Consider the following 23279-nt stretch of genomic DNA (forward strand, 5'->3'; position numbering starts at 1 on the left):
CCAGGGTCGAAACCTTTTTTCACGCGGCACCCACTTCGACACACAGCTATTAATCTCTTCAAAGAAATGTTGACAGCAGGGTCTACAGTGTCTATGCACGTAATCAACCAATAGCCTTTTTTTTTTATCCACAAATTATATCGAAAATCTGTAGACGCTACTTGATAGAAAGTGTTACATCATCATCATCATCATCATCATCATCAGCCTGTCTACGCCCACTGCAGGGCAAAGGCCTCTCCCATGTTCCGCCAATCAACCCGGTCCTGTGCTTAAAGACATCCTAGCGTTCATCGAATAATGCCACTAAATAATTGTCTGTCGACAGCATCTGAATATCCATGCATTTTATGACAGATGTAAATGAGTGTGACCCCCCTCCCCGAAACAAATTTCTGCCTACGCCACTGTCCTAGAGCATACTCTGGGATTGCGAAATAACTCAGAATATAATCGCAGTACCACCGGATGAACTAGGGGCGCGGTGGAGCGCCGCACTGACTAGCTCAGATCTCCAGGACCAACTTCGGGCGATTCAGAAAACGCAGGAAGCTTCCGAGATACAGGGTCTCTCTACAGTTCCCTGCGCTGCATCGACTAAGGCCATCAATTTGCAGGATATTCAATATAGTTGTCTCACTCACAATTTGCGTGCCTTCGCGAAACCCCGTGCTTCACATCTTCAAGCTTTCATGCCAATATATGCCTTTCAACTCACCAGGTACCCAGTAGCCAGTATGACGACGTCCAGCTTCTCCTCATACCCTTCTTCGCCCTTGAAGATGACGCCCGTCTCGGTGAACTCCTCGACGTCCCCTTTGATAATTATGCGTCCGCTGAGGATCCCGTTGGGCAGCGCGTCATTGATGGTCGGGTGCTGGTTGCGCCAGCGGTGCTTGGGCTTGAGCCTGTACAACTTGTGGCTGAACGCCTCGTTCGAGTATGTCTCGTAGACAAAGTTTACGAGCCACTCGGGCGCGTACTTGTTGAACAGGTTCACCGTGCGACGGTTCAGGAACGAGTCCGCCGGTATGCCCCAGAAGCCCACGCGGCGAATCACCCAGCAGCCGCGGCGCGTGCTCAGGTAAACCTGCGGTTCGCATAAATTGCACACATGTGAGAAAGATGGGTATGGAAGTAATTCGTCACTTTTGGCCAGCTACCGTTCACGTGGGATTGGTAGGGATAACTAGATATGAACAAAAAAGAAACAGAAAGGGCATGCAAGTCGGATGCCAATCGCGATCAGAGGGCTGAATCCTCTCAGGACCTTCCAACGAAGGCTCGCACACCCAAGGCAATAAAGCAGAGCGTTCGTGGAAGCTCTCCCAGCTTCAGACACTGTAGTCTACAGAGCGCGAAGTACTGGCGTACAGGCATGTACACGATTAGCGGAAGGTGGGCCCAGAAACAGCACCGCATGCTAGTTACAGCACTTACTGACCATGTGATCAGACGTAGCATGTGAGAAACATCCTTCTGTGGCGTGAGTCTTTCAAGTTTGCCTAAAAAGTGAACAAAAACATACCTTGGCGTGTTTGTGTTGTTACAGGCTAGACGCGGCGTGTCGTCATCTCGAGTTTTTTCACTCTGCATATTCCACATTTGACAAGAATAGAGCATTTATACGTTGCTTTGTATAACAAAATGAAATGTATTGCCATTCACTTGCCCCCCTTTGTTCAAGGGGGCCTAACCTAGCTGGAAGGGTGTGCGGGGGGGGGGGGGGGGGCAGCCCCCATGGGCTGCTTGTTTGCGTGTGTGTGTGTGTGTGAGAGAGAGAGACGCGGTGTATGTAGATGTGCATGTACTGCCAGATGTCTGACAAGGAGGCCTGTGTCCCCCTTAGATATTGGCCCCTGCCTTCCAGGAGCTCATCTAGCTCCCCACCTTGAGCCCTGGTGTTACTGCGTACCACTACTGCTTGCACATGTACAGATAACGTGCCCCGCTTCGCTTGAATCGCGAACGCAACAACCTTATTTATGCGAGTCGAATGTGCCTGGATGACCCAACTAGGGAATTTTACTAAAGGTATTTTCCAACTGCTAAAGTGAAGTTGCTTTTGAGTTCTACGCCAAACCTTTTCAGCGCACGGGCACAAATCCACGGCGACGTCTGCGCCCGAGTTTCCGACGCCGATGATGAGGATCTTCTTGTCGCGGAACCCGTCGGGTATTTTGTAGTCGTGCGTGTGAAAAACTTGGCCCTTGAACTTGTCCAGGCCTTTGAAGGTCGGCACGTGGGGGATCACGTGGTGGCCCGAACATATCATCACGCCGTCAAACGTCTCCGTCCGAGGCGGTTGGCCTTTTGTCCTTTGGGACGGGCAGGAAAGAAAAATGATATAATCAGGCTTCTGATACATTTGATACATTGGCGTATGATACTCGATCACTGTTATTGTGATATTTACAGCGGAAAAATCGGAGGTCGACACGAAATACAAAATAAAATGTCAGCGTTTTAGGTGTGCGCAGCATTAGGGCAAGTGCCCACACGTGCGGCTGTATGACAAAACGCCTTATTTCTCAATGGTAGGTTGTCGCAATGGTAAAAAGTTTAGCGAACATATACAAACATTTAGTGAACGAGGAATTAGAAACGATAAAAATCCTACTCAACGCCTAAAAATCACGCTGATTTCTTTAAGTTTGAAGAGTGTTGATTGAACAGCTGGAAAATTTTGCAATCACTTTAAATAAATGAAGGAATGGATAAATAAGCAAATAATAATAAAATAAATAAATAAAAGCTTCACGCGTACACGGCGAGCTCAAGATATAGGAGAAGTCAGAAACCTTTTACTCTTCACATTGTGACTGAAATTTAAACGCTTAAAGGGGTATTCAGACGGGGGACAAATCCTCGGTGGATAAAGGCGGAGCCTAGTGACGTCAGCTCGCGAGGAGAAGTCTCCACAAATGTCTCCCCCTTCATTCGCCTGGTGGCTTGTACCACCCGTTTGACCAGCTGCTGACGACGAGCTGCAGATGACCATGCAGCTGCAGACTGGACACCCACTGCCGCTCCCTGCAGGTGCAAGTGCAACAATGTGGCCAAACAAGAGCCCGAAATTCCGCTATATCCCCACCGCCGGGGGATCGTTTGTCCTGTCCAAGGTATTTTAACCTCCTTGGTCCTGTCGGGGAAAAGGTCCCCGTGTCATCCAAGGAGGCGCGGGGGGTTCACGCCCACTCACTAATACTTGACGTCGTGGTCACGTGATCCGCAATCCGCCAGTGTCTCCCGCGGATTTCTCCCTCGTGCAGGGCCGTAATAAGGGGGGGGGGGAGGGTTGAGGGGTTCTGACATCCCCCGAAATTTTTTCATGTTTTAACTTTTCAGGTGATACTAGAATACTTGCACGCCTTCACAGTGCCCACTAGTTGGCAAAGTTAGCCGTTCTACACACAAGCGCCCCCCGAAAAAAATTCCTGGTTACGGCCGTGCCCTCGTGTGAATACTCCTTTACTGACGGCTCCGTTCTTATCCGTCTCGAGCCACCGTTAGGTCTCGGAAGCTCAGCCAGGATATGTATGTGTATTTAGGGGGTTCGAATCCCTCCACTCCCCCCACCTTTTTCCCTGGCTATATGTTCGGTATTTAGTTGTTTACCTGTACGTGACGTCCCAACGGCCGGTCTCGTCGTAGTCCTGGCTCTTCTGGACTCGAGTCACCTCGGTGTTGTAGCGGATGTGCTTGGTGACGCCGAAGTGGTTCGCGTACAGCTCGAAGTACCGCACCAGGCTCGAGTGGTGCATGTAGTTGGCAAACTCGCGCGGCGGAGGGAAGTCGCTAAAGCTGCTCATCTCCTTGCAGGTGTTGATGATGGTGGCCTTCATGAGGGACGGCACGCCGTACTCCGGCACGTCCCGGTACCGCCACAGCCCTCCGAGAGCGTCTGTCTGCTCGAACACCACGGGCTCCAGGTCCTCCTCGAGACACGACTTGGCGGCCGTCATGCCCGCCGAGCCGCCGCCCACGATGGCGATCCGCTTGCGTCCCCGGTCGCCGAGACCCATGGCCACCTGGTCCCTGCGTGGACAGCGATGGAACCAGTGAAACATTTGCAACAGTCGAGGCGCTCGTGCAACCACACGCAATAGTTTTGAAAAGGTAAAGGATGTTTATTCACAGCGCAGTATTTGGATGGTTGGAAGGGTGGGCAAAGTTTTGTACGGACTATTTGAAACTAGTTGGGCTTCTAGATGTCCGGAAGGCTCTATGACCGATATCGATCTACAGGCAGGTCCATCTGACCCAATGGCCAGAGCTGGTCATCCAGGCCGGTGGCCCGAAAGACGCTTGATCTACAGGTGTAGAGAGTAGACCTGTGCGAAATAGTTGCGCCAGATAGGGGAGAGAGCGAAATATGGAAAGATGTCAAATGAAAGGCAGAGAGAATGTGAGAAGAGTATAGGGGGACACTAATGTACTGGTCTGGATCTTGCTCCAGACCAAAGTGCGACAGGGGGGGGGGGGGGGGGGTGTAAGAGACTGGTTAGGGCTAGTTGCGTAGCTTTGTCACACTGAAGGTCCGATATCCAACACTTGCTACACGGTGACATGATGACTCTATATGTAATGAAATCTATCACGAAACACGTAAAGCTATCGCAACATACGGTAGTCGAAGTGGCCTACTTCAAATGGTACAAAACAAGTCGACCTGATCATACGAGGACGACCGAACAATCGCTTGACCGTAGAAGTACGACGGTCTACATATGCCGGAAGAATTAATTTTGTAAATGTTGGGCTTTGACGTCTCAAAACCACGAAATGATTGTGCGGGATACCGTAGTGGAGGGCTCCAGAAATTTCGACTACTTGGGGCTCTTTGGCGTGCACCTAAATCTAAGCACATGGGCCTCAAGCTTTTCACCTCCATCGAAATGCGGCCGCCAGGGCCGTAACGAAGGGGGGGTTGAGGGGGTTCTGACACCCCGCGAAATTTTCTCAGGGTTTAACTTTTCGGGTGATAATAAATATTTGCGCGCCTTCACAGCGACCCCCAGTTGCCAAAGTTAGCCGTTCTACGCAGGGGCGTAGCCAGAAATTTTTTTCGGGGGGGGGGGGGGGGGTTCAACCATACTTTATGTATGTTCGTGCGTGCGTTTGTATGTGTGCGTGCCTATATACGCAAGCAAAATTGAAAAATTTCGGGGGGGGGGGGGGGTTGAACCCCCCAACCCCCCCCCCCCTTGGCTACGCCCCTGGTTCTACGCACAAACACCCCCCGAAAAAGATTCCTGCATGGGTACGGCCCTGGCCGCCGCCACAGCCGGGATGCGATCCCGCAGCCTTCGGGTCCGCAGTCGAGCACCATAACCACTAGACCCCCGTGATATGCTGGAAGTACCACTGATATAAACGTGCTGTTCATCCAACAGGCCCCTAAGCCAGACTCTTTTTATATCTACTCCCCAATGGCGGCCGTGAGGATTAATAATTACGGTGGGCTGCGAAGAGTATTTCTTGTTGAGCTAGTTGGCGTAGAATATCTGTTGAAAGATGCGCCGACATTATGCCTTAATCGTTATCGCAATATAAAAAGACAAAGCATACACAATAAAGACTTTTTGCACTGTTATGTCTTTAACCTAGTGAAAAAAAAAAGAAACATACTCCCAATGTCCAATAATCAGATCTGAACATACGAGTTCTTAACACGGAATTTCTATACGTTCACATAATCATAACTTGGCTCGTATATTCATAACTTGGCTCGTGCACCATATGGTTACAGGAGGTCATATGCTGATTTTTATAAGGAACTCACATGTAGGTTCACACGAGGATATGCGGCAAGTCCTGTATTTGTTATGGAAACACGCGGGGTTTTACATGGTGCCCATAAAAAGAAAACATATCAAACATGTTGGTAAGTTTGCAAACGTATGGAAGTTCACGGCGTCTTGTGTGGCACCATCAGCAGCAATAATTCAAACTATACTGTCTCTCTCAATTACTGTCTGTGCCTTCTTTTCGTTCATAAGCTTGCGCATTTTCTACTGATCCAACAACATTTGAAACACGCCACTGCTACATTAGCCTTGAATCAGAATATTTATTTATTTATTTATTTATTTATTTATTTATTTATTTATTTATTTATTTATTTATTTATTTATTTGCTTGTTACAATGCACAGCTCATAAACGCTAATGGCTATCACCATTTCTACAATCCGCTATCTTGTCTGGGGCAGGAAAACCCCGTGAGGCAAGAAGCTGTCACCAGGTTATGAAACCTTGCAGAATTAATTTATGGCTGCTGCAAATACGCCGCGTCCTTGAGGCTGCCAGAGGCCTGCAGCGCAGTAAAAGTCAGGTGTTTGCTGCACGGTTATCGTAAACGTACCTCGGAGCGCCCCGCTAATGCCACAAACAAAATAATTTGCGGTCACGGCTAACGACAAGTCAGTACCGAGTATAACTAAGCGTGTTCCACTCTCTCTTTAAAGCGAGCGAGCGCATGCAGAGGCGTAATCGCAGCTGCACCAGGCACTGCTGGTTTTGTAGCTGCCATGGTGAGATACGATCTCCAGGCAAAGCAAGTGTGGCGTCCACGGTCAAGCAGGCCTAAACACTTTTGCATAAATACCGTGTTCATTTCTTTCTGTTTGTTTTGTCAATATAGCAGTAACGTGATGAAGAGGGAGAGCTAAAAAGTAAAGGCGCAGCCTTGAACTGGCAGATATGGCTGCCCAGACAAAATAGTGTACATTGCCTAACCGGTTTAGTTTTCTAGCCGGTCGGTCAGTAATGGGCTCCCGAAGATTAACCCGATAAAATCCGCTCGTGACACCACTGGCTCATGTGCGTCGACGCCGCGTAAACAACTTTACCGGTTGTTTACCGCAGGGCCGGTAAACAACCGGCCCTGCGGGTGAGGCGATATAAGGCACTGAATGACCTTGCCTTTAGCGCCAAACGCAATATTGCAGCGGCGTCAGATTCGCAGCAATTGCGTGACCCATATACGACGCTTTAAGTTGTGTCGCAACAACAGCTCGGTCCCCCGGCACTCGGCTAATTTGCGGCCAGTTATCGGCAGTGAAGAAACTCGAATAAACAGTCATTCCTCTTTACAGTGCATTCGTAGCGCGGTTCGTGCTCGCGATCTTTTTGCCCGGAGACGTTGAGCAACGCCTTCAGCTTTTGTGGGTTACCCAGATGGGATCAAGTATACACACTGCATACTGCTGTAGCAACGTCTCCACGCGCCAAATAAGTTGGCCAATATCCAGGTGCCATATATTCCGAAGAGCGCTTATATACATAGTACATAGTTGAGAGCCACGTGTCGACTTCGTTATAAATGGGATTCTGGTCGCTAACCATGCGCTATTTCCGGCTTGACTCCTTTATATTGTTCTTTGTTCCCCTTTTGTCCGTTTGCTGAAGGTGGATTACCAACTAGCCCAATCTTAAACATTGCATGACTCCTAAGTTGGAATATCAGCAAGGTGCTCGTGTGAGCTATAGTTGATGACCTATTATACGGCGGAGAATCGGTCAAAAGGCGGGGCAACGGCTCAAAGGCACAGAATCTTATTTGCATGTGCCACTGTCGTTAGAGGGTCAATATTTGACACCAGTTTTCAATCCGGACTAACAGGACTCGGCATGTTCCAAGCGCCAAAACAAATGGTGCCGTCTTGAAGCGAACTTTTTTTAGGTACAAAAAGTATTGAGAAGAACTGCCATCTTCGTCTGCGTTCTCCTGCAGTGGTGACAGCGGATTCGAGTTCGGTGGGTGAGAGGGCACGAAAGTAGGCGCTCGTGCAGCTGGATCTTAACTCATGAACTCTACTGTACGTGCTGGGAAGACCTTGATCATCACAGACATTAGCCACGCTTGCTGAGGTGAGGCCTTGGCTCTTGCGGTGTCTGCTTCTCCTGCAGCTTGAACTGATGCACATCGCCAGATCGTCCTCACGGACGGCCAGCTCCGTTCTCTCAGACTCTGGCTCAGCTAAAGCAGCCTGCGTGGTACCCGCCCATGGCAGAGCGGTGACCTCCAGACTGCTCTTCGCGGCCTTCTCCATTGCTGCAGTAATGGCTAGACTCCACCTTGCCGCGGACCTGCTGGCAGTCAATGCCCCTGGAAAACCTGGCGCAGCGGCCTGTGACTCGCGAGCGGCCACACTAGCCGTGGAGCTAGTACCCGGAGTGCGGTTCAGCATCGATGCATCCTACCCGGCCACCAAACTACACGTACTCTTAGCTAGTTGTATCGAAGTTTCTTTTCAATTGGCTCCGTCACATGTGGGCAACAAGCAGGCAGGACACACTGGCAAAGGAGGAGCACCGTACCGGCATAATAGTCAGGCGCGCAGTCGCAGTCTCGGACTACTTGAGACACATCCTGCGGCAGCTGCCGCTGAGCTGTCATTCTGACCCTCCTACGGGCAGGAAGGAATCTCTAACGCTGCTGCCGGAGCGCGGGCTGTCTTGGAGAGAGCAGTCCGGATCCCGGAGCTAGAGCCTTCCGGAGCTACCTACTGGGCATGGAGCTTGTCTACTCCCTGCAACAAGTGCGCGGTAGATGAGGCACTAAGCCATCTCCTCTGTAACATTCCCACACTAAACCGAACGAGCCTCGATGGTCACCGCCCGACGTTGCCAGGGGCTCCAAGCAGCAACCGAGAAGGAGCTTTTATTCTAGCCTGAAAGCGCAGGTAGGTCTTCAAGGTGGTCCTGCACTTTCTTCAGGACACAAGGCTAGATGGTCGGCGCAGGCGTGACCTGCTTCTCTCCAAGTTTTGGACCGCGGGCGCTACTGTCCCCTACTTCCTCCTCTCTACCCCTATCCATGTTTTCCTCCCCCATTCCACTTACTGCAGTTGCTAACCCGTGCTCTCCTACAGGCGACACACAAGTAGTCTTTCTTCAGTCGTTTTCAGCACGCTGAAGGTTCTCCGTGGGTTTCATCGCTTGCATAATCAATATGTGACGACTGCGCCACGACTGGCAGAGCTGTTTATCACAACAGGGGTGGTACCCATAACTTGTTTTATTTAAGGACCCTATACCAACGTTGTGATACTTTAGCACCCGCTATAGAGCGCTGTTCCTTATGCGGATAAGGGTTTACCCTGCGTGTTATGTTTCGACACCATGCGCACCTGCGTAACTTTGAACGGGTTGTTCGAGCGCAACAGTAAACCTTGACAACGCTGTCAGCGCTACGCCCTTCGTGTGAAACTGCAATTTTACTTCGTGGAGTAGATGACGGGGTGAGGGGAACCGATTTGGGAAGAAGGAAACGCTACAGGTTCTGAGGCTCTTCATGGTTCACTAAGCTAGACTAAAGGTTGTACGCGAAGGAGGACAACATTTTGATAACCCTCTAAGCTATTAATTCCAAACGTCTCCTGTAGAAATGTTTTGAGAAAAAACGCAATCAGAGTTTGAGCAGCCGCGATGGGTGTGGAACAAGAAAGACCTAAGAAAGACGTATGCTCTCCACTCCATGAATTGGGACGTACGGCTTACCGCTCTCCCGTAGTAGAGTTCTGTTGTGACCGGATCTACATTCCCCGAAAAGGAGGGATAACGACATGCACAGATGTGCAGGTGCCATCCGCGGCGGCCGCGTCAACCACGCCGAACACGCCTTCCCATGCATCCCGTCCACCTGCCCATGCGACGTAGCCGTTATCTGACTGCTTTTCCCTGCCTTAGGAGCTCCGTGGAAAGCAGCCGCTTTGGAGGAAACAAGAAAATTACACATCATCTCCCCCTACGGGCAACCATGGTGAGATGCGAAAGCATCGCGGGGGGTGCGCATCGAGTTTCCTTTTCTCTTATGTGACTTATGAGACGGTGCTTGTCGAGGCGTTTGAATTACCGCTTGCCGACGCTGACGTTTACGTTCGGCTTCCCGAGCCTTCCTCTGCTCCACGGCGATGGCGCTGCCGCTGCAACTAGCGCCGACGTTGACGTTGTTCATGGCGTTTCGCACACCGTTGCACAGAGAGAGAATGACAGAAGCACAGCGAACGCGCGCTTTCGCAGCCTCGCAGCTTCGAGATTCGCTTGCCGGCGTTGCCGTTTACGTTCAGCTTCGCCAGCGTCCATAGCGCCGTTGCGAAGGAGAGTGCAACGCTCGCCGGCGTTGCCGTGTGTAACAAAGAACTGGTTCCGCAGACGTTAGATGGAGACTACCCGTTTATTGATCATGGCGACCAAAAAACTGCTCTTCCAGCCCGTGCCCCTCTCTTCAACCTTCTCGTCTTCGCGATAGTTCCGCACGCTCCTCGCTGCTCCGTTCCACGGCATTTCGCAACACCGTGTACGTTCAGCTTCACGAGCTTCCATAGCGCCGTTGCGAAGGAGAGTGCAACGGGAGCGAGCAGGCGCCGCATTATATACGAGCGCACAGCTGTGGCGGAGAGAGAGAAACGGGAGAGGAGAAACGAAGCGGAGGCAGCGCTCACGCCACCTCTTCCACCCCACCTCCTCGCGCTTACGCGAGGAGAGGTGGGGGAGAGTTGGCGCATGCGCATTATGGGTGCGGACGCCGCAGAACGGACACTGCCCCGAGCATAAGATGCTTTCGCATCTAAAACGGGGGAGCAAGGACCACGAGGCCGGCCAAGACCCTCTAGAGGGTGTTGGGCCGGCGCGTGCTTAGCTGGGTGTCCCACGTGCTGCCCTGGTGCCGATTGGACTGTGCCGTACCTGAACTACGGACATCCTTGCCCTCTTGCAATCGGCCACCACCAATGGGGAAGGAGGCCAACCTTGAAGAGCGGGGAGAAGGCTCTGCGTCCTCGTCAGTCGACATTCGAAGAAGTCTCTGTGATCATATTACTCACTGTACATATCTGTCAATACAGCTGTTGTTTTGAAAGACAAATGGTCTTGAATGTAAGGCCCCACGCTCTAAAGTCTCCTAACCCTTCGTGGTGGCTTCGGCGTCCACGTACCCGGTCCCCCAAAGTACTCTAAATCGTTAACCTTTTTCTAACCACTAAGAATATTGCTCTCGTGAGTTATTTAGGCAGCGGGAGTGCTTACCCAGTTAAGAGTATGTAGTACTCTAAATCGTTAACCATTTGTCTAAGTGCCCATAATATCGCTTTGTCACGTCCGTGCGTGTTACACACCAGGGGCGTTCATTAGTTCGAGTCATCGAGGCCGTGTCATCTCGAGCTCTGGTCTTCAACGTCATTGTGCCTACGGGGATAATTCTCGAGACCGTCGTTGACGCGATTGCCTCAATAGACGGCCCCTAAGAGACGTAACTGCGTACAACGCCATAAAGCTCAAAAGCATGAGCGCCATGTCTCTCATCGTCGATGCTGGCTGCCTGGTAATCGGTAGAGCGCGCGATTTCGACCATCCGAGTGTGATGCGCGCGCCACCGGAGCGTGAATTATTTCGTGCATAGAAAGCTGCTGGGACTTGCGGTCTGTATGAATCAAATGAATAAACTTTATTTCCCTTTTTATTCCTCTCGGCCCTGGCGGTGTCAATTGACACCACCACACAACGTTTCCCCTAGCACCTCGGAAATGAAACCAAAACTATCTATTCTTGAGGGCATGCTTCTTCAATAATCCCCACTGCGATTGACATGAAAAGTGTGACATGCTTGCGGAGATGGGAGCCGCAAAGAAGAAGAAGTTTGAGCGAAGTCATTCCGATAGTAGAAATGAATCAATAGGGAAAAAAATGAAAATCAATAAAAAAGAATAAGACGTTCGGTAACACATTAATTTCATTATTCTGATTTCTAGTTAGGATGAGTAGTCTGGGCTGAATGTACAAGTAATTATTGCACTCGTTCTTTTATATGTTTGCTTGTCTTCTGTGTTAAATCATTAGTTATAAATTTAAAACTTCATATCAACAATTCTTGCCCAATCCCCCAGTGTAGGTATGAGCCATGTGTAGAGGCACATCATCATCATCATCATCATCATCATCATCATCATCATCATGGGTGACGCCGAGGCGGGTAAGCTGAGGCGGGTAAGCGCCATTTTCGGGTCGATGTACCGAAGCTGTTTCAATGAGTATCACACTGAAAAATGACACGTGGTTCACATTTTATGTACTCTAATGAGTAGCAAGAAGAAAGAGGCCATTTTCCTCATTTAACGACCGCTGAGCCCCGATGACCTAATTTGATGTCATGTCTATAAATCCATTATTACTTGCACGACTGACTCAATTTTTCGTTTGTGGTCTTCTGAGGTCCTAAGTATTACGAAAACACGCACAAAAGAAGTCTCCGACCAAAATAAAAAAAAATGCAGGCCTGAAAGGGTTAAGAAGGGGCAGAGGCCGGAGGGGGAGGGGAGAGAGGGAGGTCTATGTGCTACAGTGCCAGCAGGTGTCCGTCACAGTGGCGTACCAACTCGTTCGCGAGGGGGGGGGGGGGTCTGTGTCGCTCCCTCTGTCCGCCGTATATATATATATATATATATATATATATATATATATATATATATATATATATATATATATATATATATATATATATATATATATATATATATATATATATATAGGTGTTCTTCGTCTCTGAAGTTTGCGATATAGTACCATCAATTGCTTTTCTAAAACTGTTTGTTTTAAATCAAGGAAGAATCTTCACAAACAGATTCTGCAGGCTGGGCCGCGCTATACCGCGACAACACAGCAGTGTTTAAGTGTTTAATAACATTTTGGAAATATTGCCGTGAAGTTTAAAAAGTACACCCAAATTTAAACTGATCATCCGAGCATTGCATCAGCAAACTTCCCAGTCTTAGTTTGGCGTTGTATATACAATGAGAATGAAGAACCTGCTATGGACTCTAGTACCTTAAATTCTCACTTATTAAACAAAACATGTGGCTGACAAAGCAAGGTACTTCGCAGAAGTCTTCAGGATAAGCCGAGTGCCAATTTTATTCCTGTTGGAGCCCTCTAATACAAAGTCTTTTTTACGAAGAAGACCAATTTCAGTCGATTAAAACTTAAGAAAACCACACTGAGCTGGTTGTTTATAGTTAAAAAGATTATAAATGACTACGAATTTATATGCTAGGTGTCGTTCCTTGCCCTCCTACTTTTCCCAGCTTGGATGGGGGGTGGACGCGGAAAAGCGGTGAAGTGGCCTTTTACTCTTCCCCTCCTGTTCCTCCAATTAAATAGCCTACGCAAATTGTGTAAGCTCAAACTTTCTTTGAAAAAATGTGGGTGGTTATAACTTTAAACTACCCCGCATTGTTTCCTTCCGTATAGGTCGTTAGCTGTTAATGATTGGTCGAAATTTTCTGAGTCATGCTCACAGCACCTGCTTGTAAAACGACGCAACAAATGACGCGTAAGTGATCCACCGCGTAATTACTTCTGACGCATGACTGCGTAAAAAAATAATGAACTATTTTCAATACGGCGTATAGTTGGTTTATCATTGGTTCTTCGCTATTCGTCAAAAATTTTCAATGTGCCATAAAATCGCCTCCTTGTTATGCGACTTCACATGTATGCGAAAACTCACGGCGTTAAAATGATGTGTGCACAATAAGCAGCACATTACTGTGCTGAACAATATTTTATTTTTTTTTTCGGAATAGCCGGACAGTGTCTGTTTCTGAACGTAAGTCAAGAAGGCTGCCCGCCAATCACATTGGCTGCGGCTGCTTATAGCAGCGGGCGAGATGGATACATCTGTGTAATTGTGTATAGCAGATACTCTCAGTTGTAGTATAACGATGTTGAGCTGTTTTTGCGCGTGTACAACTTCTCTGTGAACTCATCGTTGCTGACAGAGAGGTAGAGAGAGAAATAAACATCATTAGGAACAGACAAAATCCTTTGCAGGTGGGCAGCATTCTTAGTCCAGAAAACCGTGGACGCTGATCATCTCACTGGTGAGGTAGATCAAGTAACGGGGCAAACTTGAAAGCTGGGCTTCTCAATGTGCTCGAGTCCACTGCCTTGTCACAAGCCGCCGCGATCGCTGCATGCTACCATATGATAAGCAAAGTGAAGCAGGCTAATCGGAGACTAAAGTGGGAATCTATTTGTGCTGTCCTGGCTAGGCAGAGCTAAAATACTGTACAGTTCTGCACACTCATCAACTCACAGCAGCTTGGATATGGAGCAGTGGCGATACTATTCATTTTCAAAAAAAGAAACTGAACTTCCTCAACAAGGAGAGCGTTTGATCGGGCTATAAAACGGTTTACTGGTTCTCGTCCATATTTCCGTCGCCGATTACTTAAATTTCAGGCTAGGCAGAACAAAATAAAATCATGACAGATTGCGGTAATGTTACAGAGCCCCTGCTGAGCGATAGCCTCCTCGGCAATGCTCGAGCGCAAGGCGCGCAAGCGTGGAATAGGCAGCCCGCACTGCAGGTAGCCTACAGTGCGTGGTCATGACACACGGAGGACAGTCGTCAGAGGAGAATTGTTGGACAGACTTTATTGCATAATTACGTTACTGCTGCGTTCAAGTAAAAATTTGCCTGACTTATTAGTTTCGCAGTCTGCAGCCGACAATAACCACTGTCTAAAGGGGGGGGGGCTAGAGCCCCCCTTGCCCCCCCCCCCCCCGGTAGATACGCCTATGGTCCTTCACCACTTCATGCGACATGACGTCAGCCTACCAGTCGTGGTAGGCCTCCGCTGCCTCTCTGCCCACCTGAGAACAAGGTCCTGAAGGGTGGGATAGAGTTTCATAAGAAACTCGGGCGGGATCGGAGCTGTGCAGGGCGGTCTGCCACAGCTCCTCACTACTAATTAACGGTTTGAGGGTACGGGCGGGAGGGGGGGGGGGATGAGATCTGATGGGGCATTGCCACATGATGTGCGAGAGATCTGCTACCTGAACAGGGCAGATACGGCACCTGGAGTCCGGTATTGGTGTAGGGGAGAAAAAAATTCGACAGATCCCACGCCTTGTGGGAATCGGTTTCATACGAAGCTGTCAGCTGGTAACTGTCCATACTGCATTTTTTGGCTTTGAGCCACGCGTTGCGAGGTGGATTCACACATTTTTGTAAATATAGTAGCTGTGTGCACACCGTGTGCTTACCAGGCACGTCGACTACATCGACGTTTAAAGGGTAACTTATGGTTCGACGTAACCTCGGCACTCGCATTAGAGCACAGAGGTCAGTTTTATCAAAACAAAGTGCACTTTATGGTGCGATGATGTCAATATCATACGTAACTTTCGTTAGCGTATTCCTCCGGGTTCGAGCAACGCTTGAATATAGCTTGATTAATCATAGGAATACAAATGCAATGTTTATTAGACTGTTCTAAAAGCGGAGCCAACACTGGAGCCACAACTGACGGTAACCCGACATGACGCCCGTATCATACGAGTATATATGTAATGTTTATTGCCTTGTTAAAAATTATATAGCCAGCACTGCAACCACGGTTGCCGTTGCACCGACATTACGCCTGCATAGGGCCTTTTACAAAGTAGTTTAGAGACCTGGCGCTGACTGCTACACAGATTGTTTGGGTTCGATTCCTGCTGGGATCCTGATATTTTTTGCATTCGTCGGGTCAACGCTGCCGATGTCGGTTTTTCTTGACGCTCTCGCATTTAAATTACCAATGTCTGTTCTCGCCCTTCCTGGGTAGGTATAAGCTGTCAGTCACTTGTGGCGCATACCCGCATTCCGCGGCCTGTGGTAAATGGGTATGTGCCACACGTGTCTGGAGGAAAGGGTTTGACGATGTACGCGACAGGAATTTTCATGTTATTCATGTCATGACCAGACAGTCATATTCGTCAAGCCCTCTTACCCTCCCATGCCAATCTTGGTCTAGATAGATAGATAGATAGATAGATAGATAGATAGATAGATAGATAGATAGATAGATAGATAGATAGATAGATAGATAGATAGATAGATAGATAGATAGATAGATAGATAGATAGATAGATAGATAGATAGATAGATAGATAGATAGATAGATAGATAGATAGATAGATAGATAGATAGATAGATAGATAGATAGATAGATAGATAGATAGATAGAATAGAAACGCCCAAAGTGCCTTTGGTTCGCTAAGAAATGCTTCGCATTTCATAGAAAAAGCACGGTATAAAGAAGGAGCGAGTTTGTAGTTGGCGCCAGAATATTTCTCTCTAGCCCGTGCTAGGCAGAGACCGGTGAATACGTTAGGTGTTGGTTCATGAATTGCGATGAGTGTGCCTTTATTTTGTGTTGTTGTGGGGAGCTATGGGGTTTTAGAGGTTGCCCTGTATTTGCGGACACTCAGTCGGTGAAGTCCTCGAGCAGCTACATCAGCTATTTCGTTTCTTTGGTGTCCTCGATGCGCTGCAGAGTCCATGCGAGCGATGTTACGGCCTGTACTGCCAAAGTGTACATTGCCATCAGTGACCTTGCACAATACAGGCACTTCACGGGCAGCTACAGACGCGAGGTCACTCGTCCGAACCGTCCAGAGTTTTTACAGCCGTTTATGCGATCAGATTTTGGAAGGCGCCACCGTGTATGTAACCTTGCCCCAGAAAGCTGATGCGGGGAGCCAAATTCGTTTATTTAGGTCGCTGACGCAGGATTTCGTAGTCATGGTTGGAAATGATGCTGTGAATGGCTATGTTTTCGTGAGGCGTGAGCATCTTGTGAGCAGTCAGTCGCTCTTGACCGCTGGCTGGACTGGTTACTCTCGCATATACATTCGCAAAAGCCAGACAGAATGGGCGTTGTCCTGTAATCGCGTAAGCGTAAGTCCGGTTTTATCAACAATAGCAGCACCCTGAAAAAGTAGTGAACGGGACGCTCAATCTCGAGACGGGCGTGCCGATTCACAGGCTGTTTGCGCGTTGTGTGTCCCGTACCACACGTCCTTTGAATTTGATAAGGACAATCGTACAGCGAGGAGTATGCATTCGTCGACCATGTCAAGGCGAGTGCTGAATACACCGTTCAACCGCCGTCGCTTTAGCAATCACTGGGGAAAAAAATATAAGTTTGTTTTTGTACGATGAAGCGAGCGATTGACGACTTCACGCAGAGGGATGCGTGCTTATCCGAGTCCGCCTACGGCTACGCCTGTCGGATAAGACTTGTGCCACTAATAGCTTGTGTTTGCGAAGCTTTCGTGACCGTTGTTTGAGGGAGCGCTTCACACGGGCGACTTCAGAAGGGGCCGCAAAGGCGAATTGGAAATAGGGCAGACAAATAGCGGAGGATTGGGTGAGGAGGAAGGGAAGAGAGTTCGCGGAAGAGCCTGCGACAGGGATTTTCCGAGTTCGCTGCTATTAACAGAAGCTTTGCGAAGGCGCGTCGCGTGAATCATCGATGTAAGATTTGTCATAGGCGATGGAGTAATATTCCTGTCATCGTCACTCCTTCCCTCTCACATACGTATTATAAGAGATGCACATTAAGCCAAAAGGCCTTCGACGCAGCAATTTGATGCCATTAGTAGCAAATACTATGGTATATGATATGCTAGAATCAATCAATCAATCAATCAATCAATCAATCAATCAATCAATCAATCAATCAATCAATCAATCAATCAATCAATCAATAACCGAAACCTCGCCACCGCGGCATATCTTCACTGAGCGAAGCGCGAGTTCGAAGGGCGAATTCGGCGTCGTACTGGCCAGGCAACGTGGCACACTGACCCGGGTGGAGCTCAGCGAGCGTATGTAGGACGCCAGCGGCTTGCCGTCGACGTCCTCCTGCTGCTGCCGCACTGTGCGTTGTTCCGAATTCGCTTTCGCTGTGACGTGTGCTGCCCTTTCCACCTTCACCCCGTAGCTATATGTGCGGGTGCTTTCACTTCCCTGCCCTCCACCCCACACATCGCAGCGGCAACGCCTAATTGGATCGACGGCGTTTCGCAATGACGGACGGGCCTTTGGTGGCGCCGCAGGTCGTCGCGGTTGAAGGGGCTTCGACTGCAGCGCCGCGCGTTCCGCATCGAGATTCCCTGTGCCGCGATGCCATAGAAGACAAGACACTGGTCGTTTTTCATCATGCTTTCTCTGGCTGCACGGGTCACCGCTGTCAGCCAAGGGGAAAAAATGCCTCGTCATCATTCTTGTAATACGTGTATGTGAAGCTGACAAAGACAGCCGGTCTAGCGTCTTGGTGGAAATCAAAAGCAAAGTCAACCAGTCCTGTTTGCTTCCGGTTACGAGTGGGCAGCGCGCGCCTGTGTCCGTCTACATACATCAGATGGCAAAGGAAATGCCGCCACCTAAAGGCGCGTGCGTCTCACTGTGTCCCTGTTCAGTCTAGGTGGTGCTGCCCGGTTGCGTTGTGTCTCTCCCGTGGAGCTCCTTTTCGCAATAAAGCCATGGACAGAAAAGGCAAGGGTTCTACTGTCTCCAGAACTTTAGAAGAGTGCGGACGAGAAAGGTGGCCAACTATATTCATCCTGGAGTTTGATGCAGTCACGCTTACAGAGGCTTCGTTTCTTTTGGCAAAAACCGCATGCGGCACGCCTACAGTCAAAGAACGGAATCATTGTCACGTGAATAATGTGTACACATATGTAAGTAAAGAAGGAGGAAAAGCTCTCAGACACATTAACCTCTCTTCTATCCGAGCCATTCCTTTTTGACGATATCGTATTAATTTCGGTGAAATCCGTTCTAAGTCTATTCGTTTATCCTTCAGGCTGAGAAACGATCGAGGAGGAGAGGAGGAACAGGAAGAGAAGGAAGAAGAGGAAATAACATGTACTAAATCAAGGGCCTGGCGCGTGTCTTCGACCTGCACGGAAACGGGCTCTGAGTGGGGATCTATGTTTTCCCTGATTGAGTGAATAAGTATACGGAGGCGTGGGCGAGTTGGTTGTAGGACGTGATGCATGCATGAATAAGTATAGAAGCCTTGAGAGGATCGTTGTAGTACATCGCTCTTTTCACTCTCTTCTGTTCTTTCCTAAGTCGATTCTGTTTTTTCCTCACTATCATCGTTGCGTGCACACTCGTATGCACCGGCACGTTCCAGTGTCCTTTGCGAACACGTTAACGTCAACGCCGTAATCATCAACACTCTCAGCCGACTAATCATCGCTTCTCGATTACTATACCGACACTGGTTTTCTGACCGCACTGTAGTGTGCCTGAGGCGCCATGTGTGACCTGGAAATCTCTCCCTTTGCGCATTTACACATTTTCTTCCGCTGCCAGTTTCGACTTCTCGTTTTGCGCTCACCTGAAGTTTTGCGTATACCTGAAGAATAGTATTCTACCTGCAGTGCTGTAATCAGGCCGTGAAGACGAGCAACCCCTTTATAAGCCGCACGTCTCATTCTACAGTCATACGATGCACCGAGCGCAATAACGCGAGCCACGCCCCGCTCAGGTGAGACGACGGTCAGGCGCGTACCTCAGGTACACAATTCCACGGCTCGACGGAACTCCACGGCATCCGCACGCGACACGCTGAAATGCGGAACCGCGCGGCAGCCGTCTACGCTGTATAGTCATGCCGTACGTAAAACGTCGCGGTTACTTTATAACGTGGGAAGGAAACGGCACTCACGGCGTGACACAGCGCAGGGCATCGTCGTCTTCGTCGTCACAGGTATCCACGGCGTGCGACGGCACTGACGCCGCCATCTTGGTCGCCAGCGACGTCGGGGCGACGCAATGAAACGCGAAAGACAGCTGCGCGGCAACGGTGGCCCTGTTGCAGCAGAAGCGGACCGCCTTTCTCTTCTCCTTCGCGCACGTCGGCGGCGGCGGTGAACAACCTCGACGATGCGGCGGCCGCAACGGACGGCGATGCCGGTTCTGCTTCATCTTCCGCCCTGGCAGCCGGGCAGGCAGGCGGCGGTGGAAGCAGGAACCACCGAGCGTGCCAACTTTATACGAGAGGGAAGGGATACTCTGGCACGGAAGGGGCGGCTGGAAGGATCTCACCGCTGCGCGGAGCGCCAGTTGCACTTGACGGTCTCGTTGTGTTGGTGTGCCGGGTAGTGTCACTCTTCGAATACAACAGCCGAAGGTCCATATACGTTGCCCACAGCGCGGTCGCCCTCTCTTCTGCGAATGTGGACCAGTCCTGATTTCCTCCATACTTATACGACAGGACCGATTTAACCAGTTCTGATAAGCGGATGCTCATGCGCGCGGAAGGTAGCTGCTTGCTATATATATTTGTTATCCTCGAAGCGGTCAGAACTGGCCAGGAAGGGCCGAAACGTCTTCTGCGGAAGTGTCTCTGTGGCGAAGACTGCCTTTAGTGCTTTTAACCACAGAAGCAGCCAAGTTCCGTGTAGGCATTAATCCATTGGTCAAGTAGAAGTGTCCGCCTCGTTGATGGAGGTGGGCAGTTTGATGGAACAAAAGGAAAGGTGTGGGGCTGCTTTCGGGCAGTGAAGCAGCTGGTGTTGCTGGGGCCAAATAGGTTCAGGTGTCGATCCATAAGTGTGAGTCGTAGAAGTGAAGTGCTTTTAAATATTAACTCAGTTGAAAGCATTGCTACGCCTGGTTAGCAAAATCTGGCCAAAGATTTAGCCGCTGGTCAGTGCACAGCATCTTCTGCAGACACGATAGTAAGACGTATACGGCGTCGTATTGGGACATTACCAACGAGAAACAGACCACTGTCTTAACTTGCGTAACGGGGAACCGCATTCTCTCCAGTAGAAGAAAAAGCGCGCCATTCTTCTTCTTCTTCTTCTTCTTCTTCTTCTTATTATTATTATTATTATTATTATTATTATTATTATTATTATTATTATTATTATTATTATTATTATTATTATTATTATTATTATTATTATTATTATTTGATGTGCGTACACAAATACAGAAGGAAACAGAGGAAATAGGTAGAGAGCATGCACCCCCCCCCCCCCTTCCACACACACACACACACTCCCCGACTGCGCTTGACATCGAGTGCGGTAAATCTGACCTTGATCCGGCTCTATGCTTTCCTGCAGCAGGCCAAATCACACTGTTTATAAACATGCAGATGAGGCTACCCGAGTAAGCACTGGAATAAACACCCTTCTTCCATCCTCTATCCTTCGTATATTGTAAACCCTATAGCTTCCCTGTCTAAAGGATGAAAAAAAAAACAAAAAAAACGAGTGTTTCTATATATCAATGGGGCATGCTCGTGTACGATAAGTGGGAACATACGCGGTCTTATATTGGATTACCTTAAATTCATATGATACGGCTGTATATGGGTATGTCCTTGTTTTTTTCTTTTTAGCTTGGGTCATGCTGCTAGCCAAAGGGACAATCTTCAATGAGTTGGCTTGTGGCGGAAGCCAATCTTGTAGTTCCATTGTAATTATCGTCGCGGTTAATGTGGCCCGAGATTCAACGAAAACAAAGAAAGAGAGAACCAATAAACTTCGTTGGTTCCTCCGGTTTTGTATTCGTTCCCACAATTCTATACAATAGCGTACCCAGCGATAACTTCTTTGCGACGCAATCAACGCCTAAAGAGCATTCGTTAGCGAGTACAAGTCCCAAGCGCATATTGTCATCTAGGAACGCGACTTCAAATCCCAGTGGTAATTGCGAGCCAAGCTGTGCACATTGATAATGGTGCAGCGGATCTGGTGGCCTGCGGACGACGAGCCGTCAATGGCGGATGGAGTGACACAGCAAGTAATGTTTTGAGCTTTTAGGCTTTTGAAGTGAAGTGGAGGAGAAAGAATCAACTCTACTCAATAAGCGAGCCGACAGCAGAGTCGTTCAAGGTGGGCAGCATCCTGAGTCCAGGATGTCGTGGTCCTGAGCTGACAGCTCGGCCCTGTTCTCAGACGTCGCTGGTCTTCAATGCTTGAGCTTGTCAGCGGGGTCTTACCCTGCTTGACATTTGGTCGTGTGATATGCGGTAGTGATTGGTTGCACCCACACTCCCATACCATATGGTAGAGTGTATTCGCTCCAGAGCAGAATGTGGTCGTTTCGGCAGCTTGCGCGATACATAAAGCTCAAAAGGGATACATGAATTGCTAAGTTACCCGCCAGAGATTCCTGTTCATGTGCCCAGACAATGTACAAAGACAGAACTTAACAGAGAGTGTCAAGACCGGAGGCTTGGCAAGTCAACTAGAAGGTTATTTGATTGGCTACCCTATACACTGGAAAAATGGTGGAGAGGGGAGCAATACGAGAGTGATAATAAATTGATACGTAAGCTAAAGGGCGCACGCTATCGTTGGCTTGCCATCAGTGGCGCAACGAGCCGCGTTGCCACTGGGAAGAATTAGCATCGGCGAGCCATTAATCCGCGATTCCGCAAGAGCCGAGCCCGCTGCGCAGTGCGCCCGCCGAGGCGGAGATGAAATCGCGGCCAGCAGTACAGCGGCGACCGAATAACGCGGTCACTGTCCCCGCGCGCACGCTCTGAAGGCCACGGTGAGTGGTGCCTCTAGGAAGAAAGCAAAGTAGGTGGAGAGAAGGAGAGGAGGATGCGAACGATCTGGTCCAGCCGGAGTGAGAGTGATTCGCCAAAGAGTACGCGCCGAGGCCTTGACTCCGTAAAGACGGAAGAACTGGCGCAACTTCGCCGCAGAGAGTCTGCGGGAAAAGCACGCACTTGAAACGCCCTGAACCAGACGGAAGGTTCTGCAGGATGCACATTCCTTGCGTCTCGCCTGCTGTTTTGTTCTGGTCTGTCCAGTAATAGTTCGGTGCCGAGCCGTGGTCGCGTAGGAGTCTGGAGGGAAACGTTCGTTTCAAACCGGCACAACGCGCGCGCGCGCGCACGCACGCACGCACGCACGCACGCACGCACGCACGCACGCACACACACACACACACACACACACACACACACACACACACACACACACACACACACACACACACACACACGCACACACACACACACGCACGCACGCGCACGCACGCACACACACACACACACACACACACACAGACACACACACACAGACACACACACACACACACACACACACACACACACACACACACACACACACACACACACACACACACACACACACGCGCGCGCGGGCCGGAAAGACGTGTAAATCGCAACCAATTCTGAAGCTGGGTCATTGGTCATTGATGAAGCTGGCTGGCCAATGGCAAGGATCACTTACGAAAAAAAAGAAAGCTTTGTGAATTGGACTCCTCATTATTTAGCTTTCTGGACAAAAGGCACCTTCCCACATGTGCGCCACTCTGAGAACCAAAACGCAGACAAGTTTTGTGAGCGTGTCTGCTGGCCAGTCAGTGGTGATATGTAAACGGTATTCATAATCATGTGAGCACTTCGGGATGCTCGTGAGAGCTTTGTTTGCTGGACCACG

At 49.4% G+C, this 23279-nt stretch overlaps 1 protein-coding gene across 1 annotated transcript; it reads right to left on the reverse strand.

Annotated features, from left to right (window-relative positions):
* Positions 1–718: 718 nt before the first annotated feature.
* LOC119383204 (flavin-containing monooxygenase 5) lies at positions 719–19950 on the reverse strand (the record flags this gene model as incomplete). The annotated part of the gene is given in 4 exon segments (XM_037651242.2): positions 719–1090; positions 2084–2318; positions 3619–4038; positions 19514–19950. Coding segments are annotated over 4 exon segments (1287 nt in total), but the record flags the coding sequence as incomplete, so codon positions are not given.
* Between the last annotated feature and the right edge of the window lie 3329 nt (positions 19951–23279).

The sequence above is a fragment of the Rhipicephalus sanguineus genome, chromosome 2 (assembly GCF_013339695.2).
Source record: "Rhipicephalus sanguineus isolate Rsan-2018 chromosome 2, BIME_Rsan_1.4, whole genome shotgun sequence".
NCBI lineage: Eukaryota > Metazoa > Arthropoda > Arachnida > Ixodida > Ixodidae > Rhipicephalus > Rhipicephalus sanguineus.